The sequence below is a fragment of the Saccopteryx leptura genome, chromosome 6 (genome assembly GCF_036850995.1).
Source record: "Saccopteryx leptura isolate mSacLep1 chromosome 6, mSacLep1_pri_phased_curated, whole genome shotgun sequence".
NCBI lineage: Eukaryota > Metazoa > Chordata > Mammalia > Chiroptera > Emballonuridae > Saccopteryx > Saccopteryx leptura.
This window is the reverse complement of record NC_089508.1, coordinates 21,426,173-21,443,184: the sequence shown is the minus strand read 5'-3', so window position 1 is coordinate 21,443,184 and position 17,012 is coordinate 21,426,173. Positions and strand designations below refer to the sequence as shown.

At 39.1% G+C, this 17,012-nt stretch overlaps 1 protein-coding gene across 4 annotated transcripts in view; it reads right to left on the bottom strand.

Moving 5' to 3' along the window:
* Nucleotides 1–17,012, bottom strand: part of CEP128 (centrosomal protein 128) — a 412,477-nt gene that overhangs the window by 14,798 nt on the left and 380,667 nt on the right. For all 4 annotated transcript variants that reach the window (XM_066342939.1, XM_066342940.1, XM_066342941.1 and 1 more), the window contains 2 exons: nt 11,223–11,300; nt 7,121–7,234 (listed from right to left, as the gene is read on the bottom strand). In XM_066342939.1, coding sequence (XP_066199036.1) covers nt 7,121–7,234; nt 11,223–11,300 — 192 coding nt within the window. The remainder of the gene's footprint in view (nt 1–7,120; nt 7,235–11,222; nt 11,301–17,012) is intronic.

Here is a 17,012-nt window from a genome sequence, read left to right as displayed (position 1 = left end):
TATAAAATTTAATATTCCTAGCAACTCACTAATGAAAAGTATCTTACACCTTTTTATTTTTCTACCTACTTCAGACTTGGCTCCACATGACTTTACTCTACCAAATCTACTCAGCAGTGGATACAAATTTGCCATAACCAAGGATACTCAAAAGAATGTGCTACTAACCTAAGTAACAAAGGCAAAGATGCAAAGATGTTTTAATGATGGTGCCTCACTGGATTTAGTGTTTATTCTCTTGAAGTGACTATTATAAAGAAAACAATGATTGTTTGCATGAAAACATTAGGCTACTTTTAATAAAAACTAATCAGACATTTACTTGGTATTCCTTATGCCTTTAGTACCTAGAATTTTGAATTTGAGATGATAAAAAATAATATCTTTAGATAAACATTTTTCTTTGTTTTGCATTTTTCTGAAGTGAGAAGCAGGGAGACAAAGAAACAGACTCCCGCATATGCCCAACCAGGATCCACCCAGCAAGCCCAGTAGGGGGTGATGCTCTGCCCATCTGGGGCATTGCCCTGTTGCAACTAGAGCCATTCTAGCGCCTAAGATGGTGGCCATGAAGCCATCCTAAGTACCCTGGGACCACTCTGCTCCATTGGCTGCAGGAGGGGAAAAGAGAGAGAAAGGAGAGGGGGGAGGGCGGAGAAGCAGATGGGCGCTTCTCCTGTGTTCCCTGGCCAGGAATCAAACCCAGGACTTCCACACGCCGGGCCAACGCTCTGCCACTGAGCCAACTGGCCAGGGCCAGATCAACTTCTTCATAATCCATCCTTCCTTAATGCTCTTGATGTGCCTTGTTAATGTAACTGTGTTTGGTAGAGTAGGGCTCAAGCAGGTTATAAAATGAATGTACTCAGCTAAGTACCCACACTGATTCTTAACTACGCACTTTTGATCCATTGCTATTTTCAGATTTTAAAATAAAGAAAAATCCCAACTCATTTGGCAACCCTTTGTTTAACTTTTGAAGAGCAAAATGAAATCAACTAGTTAAATATTATGGCTGGCAAGGTAGCCTTAATCACTTCAAAAGAATAAAAATCTCTCTGGATTTCAGCAGGATTTGATTACCTACCAGATTTCACATGTGTGAAATTAAATTTTTGTTAGAATTTCACAAAGGCTGAAGTTAGAAAAACATATTTAATCACCAATTTAGCATACACGTGTTTTCTGTGTGTTCTAGAGACAAAGACGAGGCAGACAGTATCTGCCCTCAAAAGTCATACAATCTAGTAGAACAGCATTTCCCAAATTTCAGTATTCACCTACAGCTATACTTACTATTTTCTTTTAACTTACAGATTAGCCTTGCACCCTAAGTCTCTATACAAGAGAGGCTTAAAGAATGGCAAACTGGTTGAGGTTGGGGAAAGCATTGACATATAGTTGCATAGCAGCTTCTATACTATTTCTTATCAAAGCATGAAAAGAGGTGGTTATAAATGAGATAACTGGGGTATTACATGGTTAACTCTTCCCCAAATCCACCATGGTTGCCACTATTATACCCAAGCAATTTTCATTGATAAATTGATTGATTTTTGTTTTTGAGAGACTGGAAAAGAGGGAGGGAGGGAGAGGAAGACACAGAAAGAGAAATACCCATTTGTTGTTCCACTGATTTATGCATTCATTGGTAGATTCTTGTATGTGCCCTGACCAGGGACAGAATCTGCAACCTTAGCAAATGGGGACAATGCTCTCATCAACTGAGCACCCTGGCCAGGGCAAAGCAATTTTTGTAAAATTACCTGCATAATGCACTAGTGATATATTTTAACCGTCATTAAATAAAAATCACCTACAATCTTGATTTTCATCAGGATTTATGCATAGCATGCTTCAGAAGCTACTATTGTAAAAGATTTAAGGTATATACAGAAATAGCTGACCTCAGAGAGAAAGTCTAACACCCATTACTTGTTTTGAGCAAAATATAAACAAATCAGGAAGAGACTCAAAGAAGGAGAAGCAGCTCCCAGGAGCAAAACACATACTTAATACCATACACATGCTTACGTTGAACAAACATGACACAGGGCTTTAGCGAACTCTTCTCTCTTAGACTGTGCTGAAAGACATTATCAACACTTCCTCACCCACCTCAGCTTATCCCATAAAACATCTGCTTCTTTAAAAAGAAGTTACATACCAGCTCTTCAACTAAAAATTGAAAACCATGAATTTCCTTTCAGGAGGAGGAAGGATGGGAACAAAACATGTCTTCTTTGATTTTTCTAAAAAACCCACCGCTAATTAAAACCATATATTGAGTATGGATAGAGAGCAAAACATGCAGGTAGAAAATGGGGATTTCTTGAACAAAACCATGCTCCTCCATGAATTTAGATCAGCAATGCTATGTAGTTGGCTGACTTTTGAACATTCTGTTCTATTTGAAACAGCTGGGACAGCAAGGAGGCCTGTCTGACAGAAACCCAATTAGGCCTGATGAAAGAGGCCATGAAATGCTGCCATTGTCTACACAGAGAAAATGTCTCAGATTCAGCTTTGAATTAAATCCTAAATATAACTTATAGATCAGATTTTGTCCAGTTACTCAGTCAGCTTAGTACAATATTACATTATGCTCTCAGCAATTGTGGACACTGGGCCTGGAGAAAATCTTGATAGGTTTCTAGAAATCTGATCATTTTTGTTCTGGGGCTTGCCACAGGAGCAAACCACAGGAGATGGCTCTATCCTGGATTGAAAAAGATCCTCACTCATACACTTCCTGCTATCTCTTCCCACCACCAGCAATGTGGTCACAGTGGACATCTCACTGCCTTCCTAGATCAGCACAATGTGAGAAGCCAGTTGCCAATATGGTTTTCCTATCCCAACAATTATTTCTCAGTCAATAGTAATACCCTTAGAGTTGCACACCTGTTATTTGAATAGCCACTCTCTTCCAAAGGGTTAGGGATAAAATACTTCCCTGTAGTTTGTCATCACAAACCTTTTTTCAAAGGACTTTGGGACATATTTCTTTTCTCTGAACTGCCATTGCAGTCTACTGAGATCTTCATATTAGCATTTATCCCTTTCTCCTTTGCACAGCAGTTGTTTGTGTGGAGGCTTTGAATTCCTAAGGATTGGTAATGATTTTTCTTATTATACCATTCTCTTTAGCCCTAACAGAGTGCCTGTATACACTAGAAACTCAACAAATATTTGTTTAATATCATATTTAAAAAACAACAGCAACAACAACAAACAAGAATATTCTACACTTAGAGTGGAAGCTCTAAGAAGGCAGGAATCATTGCATATTTTGTTTAATGATGAGTCCCATGCACCTAGTAAGTTCCTGGCACATAGCTGACACTTAATGGATATTTGTTGAATGAATGAATAAGTATTATGATTTTCCAAAGAACTCGAGCAGTATTTATTTGATTGGAAAATAAAGAAAAGAAATATGTGTAAAGGAAGAACATCTAGATTGGTCATTTCTCCTTTTCTAGATGAGGAGTTGGCAAACTTTTTTTCTGTAGAGGGCCAGAGAGTAAATGTATTAGACTTTTTGAGCCTTAGTGTTTCTGTTGCAACTACTCAACTCTATTGTTGAGTGTGAAAGCAGCCACACGCAACATGTGAATAAACAAATGTGGCAGTATTTCAATAAAACTTTATTTTAAAAAGCAGTAGGCAGGCAAGTTTTGGCCCATGGGCTGTAGTTTGCTTACTCCTGCTCTAACTTGTAAGGATTAATGCAAATTGATAACTATTCCCTCCTAGAAGACCATACCTTCTGCATCTTTTCGCCCCACATCCCCACCTCTAACAGGTAGCATTAGGTCGCTGCATCGGACATGCTTGTTGAATTAAACTACTGTAAATACTTTAGTATAGGGGTCCCCAAACTACTGCCCGCGGGCCACATGCGGCCTCCTGAGGCCATTTATCCGGCCCTCGCAGCACTTCCAGAAGGGGCACCTCTTTCATTGGTGGTCAGTGAGAGGAGCATAGTTCCCATTGAAATACTGATCAGTTTGTTGATTTAAATTTACTTGTTCTTTATTTTAAATATTGTATTTCTTCCCGTTTTGTTTTTTACTTTAAAATAAGATGTGTGCAGTGTGCATAGGGATTTGTTCATAGTTTTTTTTATAGTCCGGCCCTCCAACGGTCTGAGGGACAGCGAACTGGCCCCCTGTGTAAAAAGTTTGGGGACCCCTGCTTTAGTACCTGATTTCCTAGAACTAGTTTTCAGAACCAACAAATTACGTCTCTGCACCATCCATGCCTTTTCTTTGAACCCTGTGCTAGCAAAACACGTGGGAAATTAATAGCTACGGATAGAATGGCTTATGAAAGTGGGGCACATTCTCTCTTAATAGAACGAGTCCCAATGCCTCTTATTTGAAGCATTTTCTTCAGGATGTTAGTGATTAGCCAGAGGTAGCTTTTCTGATTATCCACAAAGCCCAGAGAAGATTAACAACTTTTTCACTGCCCAGATGAGCTCATGCTTCTTTTGAAACTGCCTCCCCTCTCCGTATTTTTAAATAAATTATTTTTCATAAAAAGCATCTAAGCAAATGATCATTGGTGTCTACAACTGGCAAAAAATGTTCTCCCACATTTTCATCTCTAATGACTACGAAAAATGTGATATTTGCATCAGTTTTGTTATTACTGCACTGTTCCAGGGCGGACACATTGTACATATGGTGATCGTCTATATATTCATCACTGAAATCAATGAACGCTTTACAATGTTTAAGTTGTACTAATGTGGAGCAATGTCATCAAATACTGTGCTTTGTGGCCCTTTCCTGTACTTGCATTACCTATCTGCAAAACTTATTTCTCATTTTGCTAAGTGTTGGCCTCATTTACAAACCAGGCCTGATTTCCTCTTCAGCAGCAAATGTAATTTTAAAAAGAACTCCAATGAGATTACTTGCTGAACATGTTAAACATTCATATGCTGTTATGGAAATCGCACTGATTTATATCAATTGGGGTGCCACTCGATAGCACTGATTCACCTGATAGCAAGAAATAACTTTTTTAAATGTTTCATTTGCATCTAGACCTCTGTGAAACTAAGACACAAGTACTGTGTTTATGTATTTGTGGAGACAAAGGACTTTTATAATATTACAAATATAGTCCTATATTCGGTGACTTCTAGAAAAACTGCCCTGGCCAGTTGGTTCAGTGGTAGAGCATCAGCCCAGCATGTGGAAGTCCCAGGTTTGATTCCCATTCAGGGCTCACAGGAGAAATGCTGATCTGCTTCTCCACCCCTCCCTCCTTCTCTCTCTCTCTTCCTTTCCCGCAGCCATGGTTCAAAAGGTTCAAGCAAGTTTGCCCCAGGCACTGAGAATGGCTCCATGGCCTCACCTCAGGTGCTAAAATAGCTTGGTTGTCAAGCAACAGAGCAGTGGCCCCAGATGGGCAGAGCATCACCCTGTAGGGGGCTTGCCATGTGGATCCTGGTTGGGATGCATGCATGAATCTGTCTGCCTCCCTGAATACGTGTGTGTGTGTGTGTGTGTGTGTGTGTGTGTGTGTGTGTAAATTAAGGTATATGAGGTCCAAATTTAACCATTTAATTCCCTAAAACCTTGCTGTCTTAAATGGTAAAAGAGGGGAAAATGGTGGAACCTGACTATGAAGGCTGCTGTGGGATTAAATAAAATAATGCATACAAACCGTGTAACATCTACAAAAAGAATAATTTCATGTGGTTGGCTCAATGATGAGTAGTTATTATTATTAGTTACTGCTGTCTAGACCTTGCATTTCTGTTTAACAATGGCAACGCCCTGTAAATGGTAGAGAGATGCCTGAGTATATGAAATCCTAGTGGGAATGCTGGAAGATGATTTAGCAAACTTAAAATTTGCTATGTGAAACAGCAATGTTTCTACTTAGCCCATAATACAAATCTATAAAAAACAAAGGTAAAAGGTTAGAAAGTCACAGGATTCCCTCTTCACAATAAGGGCGTTAAGAACATGGCATAACTGTTAAGTTTTTCGGGGTTGGGGAAGCGGAGTGCTCACTTTCGGCCTGCTAGTGGACTACAGAAATGGACGCTGTCTTTCTAGCCACTGAATATTCTATCCAGTGACATTCACAGGCGGCAGGAGCTTCTCAGCAATAATTATATATAAGTAAATACGTATATACAGTGTAACGAACATGCATACACACTGAAGTTTGGAAAAACAGAAAAAAGCCCAAAGAGCTTTAGCTCTTTTTTTTTTTTTTGAAATTTACTTGGAGTGAACATTTGAATATAGATGGAGTCCCTCTAGGTCAGGTCATTTTGCCCTCAACGGGACATCTGGCAGTGTCTGGGGACATTTTTGGATGCTACAACTTGGGATGGGGGATGATGCCACTGGCATCCAGTGAGTAGATGGCACAGATGCCGCTAAATATCCTGTGATGTGCGGGACAACCACAGCAACAGTTAGCTGACTTAAATATCAATAATGCCCAAATGGAGAAACCCTGCTCCAGCTAATGACTGTTAAAGAGTCGAATGGGTGTAAAGTCACGCACACCTCAGGTGGCTCTGGAGAGAATCTAGGGAATGGTGGACCTTTTGTCAACATGGTCACATCCTTCCAGTGTCCTGTGTTGGTTCCACCCTAACAGACCAGAAGCTTAAGTAGTAGTATGGAATTCACATCTTCAGGAAAAGAATGGTGAGTGACTGTAAATGGCAAGATTATCGCTGACAAAGTACTATATGTCACCTACTGGGGACGATTTCAGCACCCAGAGTAGCTGGACTTACACATAAAAGGGAGCAACGATCCACACTTACTTAGCCTTTAACCATCCATGAGGCCAAGATTCTCTGGCTCAGCACTTCTTAAGCAACATCAATCCCCATGAACAAACAACATATTAAGCAGCAATAGCATAAAGTGTAAAGATTAGTTCCTAGGTAAAAATTATTGCAACTGTCTTTTCATTCTCTGCTCCTACAAAATTGCAAACCTATTTCATGCATCAGAGAATATCGTTTCTTGTACAAGTTCTCTGACACGAAGGCGGCAGGGGCTGCTGAGAAGGCCGCAGCCATACACACAGACCGCGCTCTAAGGCTGAGAATGCACGTGCAGAACATTACTTTGAAGCTTCTGATCCTGTACTTGGGGCCGTCCTGGCGCTGCTGAAGAGACTCTCTGTGAACTCCGTGTCCGGAGTACCTCCCGTCCATTCTCTCGGATAAACTGTGGGCATCCTGGAAAAACAACAAAGTGTCTAAACTGGCAGATGAAAGAAAAATCAATCCTTGAAATTAGAATACGTGGAAAATAAATGAATATTGGAGTTTAGAGACTTAGGGGAATCATATCATCTTAACCTTTTGAGTAGTGAGTTTTTTGTTAACCCTTGGAGTGAGGACGTACATGAACGTTCGTACTACTCAGAGGGTTGAGGATAAACAAGAAAACGGTCACTTTGGATGGTAGAAAAATAACACAAGGCCCCACGTTGGTCATCTGCATTCTTTTTACAACGGGTCTCTAAGCCAATCGGAAATGATTGGTACCCGTTAGCTGAATGGAAAAAGTTTCAAGGAATAATTTGTCCAAAGATGGTCATTAGTGACATCATGCCACTTTTGGATGTGTGTACTCTCCCCTTGTAGTAGTACTTGGCACCAAAATATTCTCTTTGTTTAAAAATGAAAAAGAAGGAAGGGAAGGAGGCAGGGAAGGAGGGAGGAAGGGAGGAAAGGAGAGAAGAAGGGAGGGAGGAAAAAGAAAGGAAGGAAGGAAGAAAGAAGGAAGGAGGGAGGGAGGGAGGAAATAAGTGACCTTTAAAACTAGAGTCCTTTTTCTTCACTAATTCTTAAATAATATTCTACTTTTTAACTATTATAATACCTAGATTTTTAAACTTAAAGATATTACATCTGAACTCTAAAGCATAAAAAGATTAAGGTAATAAAGAAATTTAAAAAGCAAACATTTCCAGGGCTGCTCATGTACACTCTCTCTCTCTCCCTTGTGTGTGCATGTCTGTCTCTTTTTCCTTTCTATATTTCCTTCATTTTGGGGGTAGAGGTTAAAACACAGCAAATAGTCACTATAGCCATTGATTTAGATGTTAATATTACGAATTAAAGAGAAATCAGAAAATTAGAATGAGGGCGACTGATTTTTGTATGAGATTTAGTTCCCCATGTAGTCCCATATGAGTATTAAAATTCCCAAGTTCTCATTTTTATATAAAAAATCTATAGCCTCCACGATGCTAAGAAAGAGTTCCCCTAGTCCAGGCGGTTTGTGATGACTGGGGCTTGGAACCCAGCGCTGTTCCCTTTCCGCCATAGCACACGTGTAATATTTAAACACGGGGCTGTAGAGCTGAACCACTTATTTCAAAATGAGATTAAAAAATAAGGGTCTGTCTGAAAGTTTTGAAGGATCTCCTAATAGGGATAGAAAAAAAAAAAAACAAAAAAGGACAACCCCCCCCCCCCATAGACACAGACAATAGTGGGGGAAGTGGAGGAAGGATGGGGGGATAAATGGTGATGGACGATAACTGACTTGGAGGAATGAGCACACAACATGGTGTATGGAGATGTGCTGTAGAATTGGGCTCCTGAAACCTGTATAACTATGTTAACCAGTGTTACCCCAATCAATTCAATTAAAAAAGGATCTCCTAGTAAAAAAAAAAAAAAAAATAAGGGTCTGACACATTTAAAGAACAATAAAGTCAAGACTACCTAAATAAAATGAAGTTCATAGTCACGATTATGAGTCATAGACTATACTATTATCAGGAAAACTACTAGTGACACCAGCATAAATAAGAACCACACAGACAATATTGTTCAAGTTCCTCATTTTCTGGATGAGGAAATATCTCCTGAAATGTTATGTGATTTTTTCTGGTGCATGAGCTTGGACCAGAACCTGGGTCTTTGAACTCTTTTTCATAGCACACTAATTTTTAGAAAGTTTTAGGAGTTTGTAAGCTATAATCTTCAATAATCTACATCTAATGATCTGAAGGCTTTATGTATTTTTATGTAAGGTTATGCCTAGTTTTCACTAAATTGGTTAAATTAGTTCATTTTAATCACACAGATGGCTTTACAGTACATATAGAATGAGCTCCAAGCTACAGTCAGTAGGGCAAAGCAGATGGGCTTTGTTGTTAATACAGTGAATTAGACCCCAGTTCCAACTAACTGATCTACTCCAAGCTTCTATGTCCTCAACTGCAGAATGGGGGGAAATAACGCCCCTCTATAAGTTGTTTCTGAGGATTTCAAAAAATGTAAAGTACTTAGCCACTGCCTGCCACATGGCAGGGCGGAATGCTTGCTGATAAACTTCCCATTTTAAAGCTAAAGGTTTCTATTTTATTGATCAGTATTGGGAAGTAAAATTCTAAACTTTGAAAAATAGTCTCCCTAAAAATTCCACTATACAGTATCCTCATATATGAGTGCGTGTATATAGAAACTAGACTTGTATAAAAGCATTAGTATACATGATGAAAATAATTTTAAAAAACCTTTCATCATAACAGAGAGCAGAACTTTTAAATTGTACGAATGAATATTCTGATCAATGTAGACCAAGGGGGGGAAAGTTAACTGTCACTAAAGATTAAACTTTATGTTTTTATGCTGGTATAAGACAGGCATCTGTTTCTCAATGACAAATGCTACCTGTTTGCAACACCTTCTCTTGTCTGCCCTTCATTCATGTAGATGACTTCTGTAGGCTACAGAAAAAAAGGTGGAAGAATAGGGTGCAACACATTGCCTGCTACTCGCACCAGGTAGCATAAGGGTGAGTAAAAATCACATCTTGGACACCGACTTCACAATACTTCCAAAGGAACTGCAAATAGGTAATCAAATCATGAAAAAGAATAAAAACTGTAGTGTAATACTAGAAGCACTTGGTTTTGCACTGTGACAGTCTAGATTTCTAGATGTGTCAGCTCAAACCTGGATGCCAACCAAAACTGTTTAGTAAGTGAAATACCAAAATATACTTAATGAAAGGTAATTTTAAGATAGGGCAGACCTTGAAAGCGTCTTCTAACATTGTCTGCAATAAATCAATATGGCATAATCAAACTGTATTTCCTACACATTATATCCTCATATTAGATTTATTAGATACAGATCATATAGATATATTAGATTTATATAGAACCTAAATATAACGTAAGTTATATTTTAAATTCAGTGTAAAAGAAGAGATTAAAATGTTTTTCAAGAAAACTCTCACCATTCTCAGTTTCAACCAAACAGGGTCAAGAAATTATAGATCACTAAAACTGTCCTTTGCATATACATCTCTAAGAAGCTATGTGAAAATGTTCTCTGGTCTGCACCTTGCCTGGCAGGACTGGGTGGCAGTGTTATTTGCTTTGCGTCTCTCTCTCTGAGGAATTTTTTAAAATGATAGTAGGAGGCCTGACCTGTGGTGGCGCAGTGGATAAAGTGTTGACCTGGAAATGCTGAGGTTGCTGGTTCGAAACCCTGGGCTTGCCTGCTCAAGGCACATATGGGAGTTGATGCTTCCAGCTCCTCCCCACCTTCTCTCTGTCTCTCTCTCCTCTCTCTCTCCCTCTCTGTCTCTCCCTTTCTCTCTCCTCTCTAAAATGAATAAAAAAAAATTTTTTTTTAAATAAATAAAAAAAATGATAGTAGGTAAATCCACCCATGTCATTAACTGGATTGTTAATGAAATGCTTTGTGGTTAGAGTTCTATCAGTAAATTACATGAGATAGAAAACCTAACACTCTAAATGGACTTCAATTCATATATTACAGCATAGGGATGGCCTGGGCAGTGTCATCTAGCTAAAAGAAACAGTGCTCTGGAAATCTGTAATTAAAAGATAACTCATAAAGTTATTTATCAAAAAAATTATCTCTTGTCAATGTAATATGTAACCTCTCTTAATTCTTAGGTATTTCTAAATCAAACTTAAAGCTTTACAGAGCCAAATGAGCTTCAAGTAGTAGAATAAAAGTCTCTATTTTCTTATATTGTGCTAATATAAATATATAAGTTTCATTATTTTCAGTCCTGACATCGCAAAAACTCTGATAAGAAGGAAGGTTAAAGGTCCTAATGCCTTTTGGTCTTTCCTCGCTCCCTACAATTTTCTTTGCACATCAGGAAGATGTCAAGTGTTCTCGCTCAGACAAGAATACTGACAGAGCCAAGCCAACTCTTCCTTACTCGGAAGTCTCTGAAGTCTTCTAGCAGGCTCAGTTTCTCAGGGACAGACTCCAGATGGTCCAAGGCCACTCGGGTACTCTGCAAAGAAAACACAAGGAAACTGAACATTATAAAAATTGTATTAATATTCTCAGAACCCAACTACTAAAATTCGGTCGTACCACTGGTATTAGCAATTGAAGCTGTAGATTTAGAGAATCAAATAAGAACAGAAATAATGATATTTCTAGGATCAATATATCTTTTTAAATCAGAAGAACGGTTTCCCTTTACAAACTATATGAGATTCATTTTCAAGACTGAGTCAGAAATAAAAACTCTTCCTGGACAGTTACTCTCAACTGATATTCTATAAAACTTTCTATAGAGCATTTCATATTAATATTAATTTATAAACCTGCTCCAGTGAATATCAAAAATAAACCACAAGGTAATACCAAGAAATGGATGAATTTGCAGTTACTTAGCTATAAACTACATTAGAGATCCTCACATATTGGCATTATAAAGAAGAGTGCTCAACAATTATTTTAGTGAAAAAAGGAAAAAGGAGCAGTCTTCAAGAAATATCTGAAATTAAATTTTTGCAACAGGAATGCAAGATACTGTTAATTATATAAATCAATTACTTATAGTCTTTTGATTAGTTGGTCACTGATTTACACCTACCAATAAGAACACTAAGAGGAAGTGATCTAAAAGTTATTTTGAAGCCAATAAAAACTAAGAGCTTAAATGGTAGAAAACAGAGACTGTATCATATGCATGTCTATACCTTAGTGCTATGACAAGGTCAGGACATAATAGGGGGGGCAATAGATATTAGCTTATACATTTAATACGAATTATAACTCTTCAATAAAATAAATGACAAACCCCGTGGGTGGTGAATGAGAAGAAAGTGAAGTGTCATACAAGAACCTGGGGATAAGTTTGCAGAGTTTTTGAGAAGTTAGTGACCACCCAATGTTCCATGTGCTCTCCCACATCTTCCATGTGAACGGTTCTCAATGCTACACTGCGACTGCAAGTGACATGTGTCACTTCTGGGATGAGACAGTGAAAAACCCAACTCTGCCATCCCAGTCTCCGCCATGAGGACCTTGGAGGCCACACGCTTCAGGTGGCAGAGCGGCAGGACAGAGGAGAGCTGTTGACCATACTGGACTTCACAAGAGTGAGACGTCAACCTCTATGGTAGTAAGCCATGAGGTTTCAGGGCCTGTTAGACATCAGTGCTTAGCACAGCTTTAATTATTGAAAATAACACCTGAGACTTAGATAATTCAATTGTAGACTATCAAGCAGTCACTGGCTGGTTGGGGGGGGGGGGGATATGGGGTGGATAAGATGCTCCAAATTATGAGCATATGAAGGTTTTTTTTTTCTTTTTTTTTTTTCTTTTTGTATTTTTCCGAAGCTGGAAACGGGGAGAGACAGTCAGACAGACTCCCGCATGCGCCCGACCGGGATCCACCCGGCACGCCCACCAGGGGGCAATGCTCTGCCCCTCCGGGGTATCGCTCTGTCGCGACCAGAGCCATTCTAGCGCCTGGGGCAGAGGCCAAGGAGCCATCCCCAGCGCCCGGGCCATCTTTGCTCCAATGGAGCCTTGGCTGCGGGAGCGGAAGAGAGAGACAGAGAGGAAGGAGAGGGGGAGGGGTGGAGAAGCAGATGGGCGCTTCTCCTGTGTGCCCTGGCCGGGAATCGAACCCGGGACCCCTTGCACGCCAGGCCGACGCTCTACCACTGAGCCAACCGGCCAGGGCCAAAGGTTTTCTTCCTTAGGGGAAGTTCAGTTTTTCTAGAGCCATAGAGGTTAGGAACTGATGTTCTCATCTTTTGGTATATACACTTTCACTTAATCTTCCTATTTTAAATCCCCTATTTTCCCCCAATGATGTTCATCTCCAATACAAAGTTTCCTCAGAGAATAATTCTATGTCTCTGCAGGGTTTGTGTTGGGGCCAGGATGGAGACATAGCATTGAGGGTCTAACTCCTCGTTGCAGACACTTCCTATGTACTCATCTCCAATCTCTCTTTCTGCAGTAATTAGTCCCTCCAATTCAAAGCCTTTGTGACATTCTGCATGGTGAATAAGATTTGTCGTCCACTGCTGTCCCCTTGATAGGCCCTTGGATTTCACCTTCCCTGTTCTGAATCATTTTACCATTTTTCTTTTAATGTCCTTCAATTTTGAGTTACAGATGTCTTTTAGTTTTTGATGTGTATATCAGTGTGTCTATCTCTTATATTCCTATCTTTCTAATGTTGTTCTTTGAAGGAAGAGCAGAAACACCTTTACTTTACCATTCTGAAATTGCAAGTCATATGTGCTGTTTCTTTAAGTTCATAAATTCTTCCTTTTCAAGTGCCACTTAAAGTATTTAGTATTTTGCTTCTTCTGCTTAACATTAGATGATTGTCTCCTTTTAACCATGAGCTCACTTACACTGCCATGCATTTTAAATGGTTTCATTTAATTTCTTCATGTATAAGAAAGATTCATCAAATGGCATATTTCTTAACACAGGACCCAACATATTAGTTTAAGAGTGCAAGCTGTTTTAGTCAGCATACATGCAATATGCATTTAAACAGTAAAAATTACAAATTTCCTTAAGAATTATATTGGTTCTTGAACAATACAATACAAATCAATGCCATGGTGATTTTAAAGCAAGTTTTATGCTCTGAATAAAATTATCATAAACAGTGATTCTATTGACTTGTAGTTTTTATACTTTATTTCCCTTTTTTATCCCATAATTTTTTCATATTCAAAAGTGACCTTCTGTACCTGCATTCTATATGTGAAACTTACTTTGTTATTAAAATAAGCAAATAATCTCTTTCCCTACTGTAAAATCCAACATGTTATGCATATAGTTTCGCTTACCATTTTCAATCAATTAAGTGACTCCATGAAAATTTTTTTTCTTGAATGTTTTTACATATAGTTTATTTTGACTATTTGGGTATACAGTTAAGATGTATATTCAAATCGTGCCTTTTTCTTTGTGAACCTTAAAAAAGCATTGGCTCCTACTTAAATGCAGTTATTTTTCTATGCCCCTCCCTTACCCTCATCTTTCCATTAACATGTTTATTCTTTTTTTGTGTGACAGAGACAGAAAGACAGAGAGAGACAGGGACAGACAGACAGGAAGGGAGAGAGATGAGAAGTATCAACTCTTTGTTGTGGTACCTTAGTTGTTCATTGATTGCTTTCTCATATGTGCCTTGACCAAGGGGCTCCATCATAACAAGTGACCCCTTGCTCAAGCCCACAGTGACCTTGGGCTCATGCCAGCGACCTTGGTCTTCAAGCCAATGACCTTTGAGCTCAAACCAGTGACCATGGTGTCATGTCTATGATTCCACGCTCAAGCCAGTAGTCCCGCACTCAAGCCAGATGAGCTAGCACTCAAGCCATCAACCTCGGGATTTTTGAACCTGGTCCTCCACATCCCAGTTCGATGCTCTATCCATTGCGCCACCATCTGGTCAGACTGTTCATACTTTTTGAGCATCTACTTTAGTTGTGGCTTACTTCCACTCATGTGTTGTTTCTAAATAGCCTCCTCAATATCACAAATACTTTCTGGTACACATGCCTTTATCCTTACTTATCCTTATAGTCTAGCAAATTAATTAACATTAAATGTTTACCTGGATATCATAGAAAGATCAACAAGACATAGATAGCATAGTGGTTGTTCTTAGAAACTTTCAAGTTAATAGGGGGAGAAATATGGATAAAAGATGTAAGAATTAGACAAAGAAAAAAGTGAACTGCATTTATTTAAAGGAAATTACAAATACAGATGCTGAGACTTCTTGGCCGTCTGCAATAGTGACATGTAAAGTAACGAAAACAGTCAGTCCAGGCCTTCGGGGATCTCAGGTCTCATCATTTTGTGAGTAAGTGATATTGTGAGGAGTACATTGTTTTCTCACTATCTTCTCACTCTCTATGCATGGGAGTGTGGTTAAAACCACCACTATGGCATAGACTTAAGAGTATCCATATTTACATTCAAACTCTTTTTTATTTTTATATTTATTTATTTATTTATATTTATTTATTGCATTTTTCTGAAGTGAGAAGCAGGAAGGCAGACAAGCAGGCTGCCTCATGTGTCCAACCAGGATCCACCCAGCATGCCCACCAGGGGGCGATGCTCCACCCATCTGGGATGTTGCTCCATTGCAACCAGAGCCATTCTAGAGCCTAAGGTGGAGTCCATGGAGCCATCCTCAGCACCCAGGCCAATTTCGCTCCAATGGAGCCTTGGCTATAGGAGGGGAAGAGAGAGAGATAGAGAAGAAGGAGAGGGGAAAGGGTAGAGAAGCAGATGGGCGCTTCTCCTGTGTGCCCTGAAGGGAATCAAACCCAGGACCTGCACACACCGGGCCAATGCTCTACCACTGAGCTAGCTAGCCAGGGCCTCTTTTTTTAAAAAAAATGTGAGATTGTCTATGGTTCTCTGGTTAGAGTCTTGTCACATTACAGGTCATTGCAAGGTCATTTTTCCCCCAAAGCTAACAGTGCCGGAGAGACAAGAATCAGTAGCAGATGAATAGTCTAAATAAGAAGCTTGTTACATTTTAGAGATACTATGAAGGACTTTATTTTGTTAGTTCTTAGGACAAAATACCTTGTCCAAGTCAGGGAAACTTATCTATTAAGCTGGTTAATTATTTCTGCCTTACATAATCTAATGCTTTAAATGACACAGATAAGTCCTCACTGTTAGAATGAAAAATTTCTTGGGTCTATTTAACAATGGTATCAGCAAATGACAGGTGATTAACCTGCCTTTAATTTCTTTAAATCAATTTTCTAGAAGAACTAAGACATTCACAAAGGGGCTAAAGACTGTTTCTCCTTTGACAATTTATAAGACCCAAAATTTCAAATGCTATCTGAAAGCAAAGAAAATTCACAATTAAGACTATATCTCAGAGGCTTATATCTCACTGGTCTACAAGGATTGGCAGAGCAAATGATCAATTGCTTTAGCACAATGAAAACTAAGACATAAAAATATAATTCAATTTTGAATATATTTTTTAATCCCCATATCGCCCGATGATATAAATGCTACTGTTATCCCCATTGTACCAATAAGCAACGGAAGAGCCTCCACACAGTCCTGTGTTAGCAAACCTCTGATGTGAATCTGAGCTAGCATATGTAGATGTGGCAATTTCCTTATTGCAGAAATATTTTTGTGGTAAATCACCAGCTTAAAAAGATAGTAACCAGAAGTGAGTGCTTTACATAATTCCAAATCCTTCTCCAGGTCTTAACTCTTAGCAGCTCAAATTTTGGAGACATGTCCTGTGGATTTATGTCCAGGAGAGAAGTTTCCAGATGAATCCAGAAAGAATTTCAATTTGCCTGTGCTATAGAATCTGTGCCAAGAGCACACGTCCAGGCACATATACACACAGAAGGGGTAAAGACGGTGTTTCTGTTGATTAGAGAAAGTTAAGTAGGAGATTGAGTTTCAGGATACTAATACCATTTGGTAACATTTAGCACGAGCATAGCACACTACCTGACCACAGAGGGGCTTTAATAAATTTTGGCTGCATGAAGACAAAGGCAGAGTTACCATGTCCTAATCAACCCACTGCATCTTAGCCTCTTGATTAAAAACCCGAAAGCAGAAGTTTGCTGTTGCATTTATTTTCTCTAGACTAAGGGCCAGATCAGGTGATAAAAGACAACAGTGAAATTCAGAAGTCCTGTCTACGAGGCCCCTGTGGCTTTTGCACT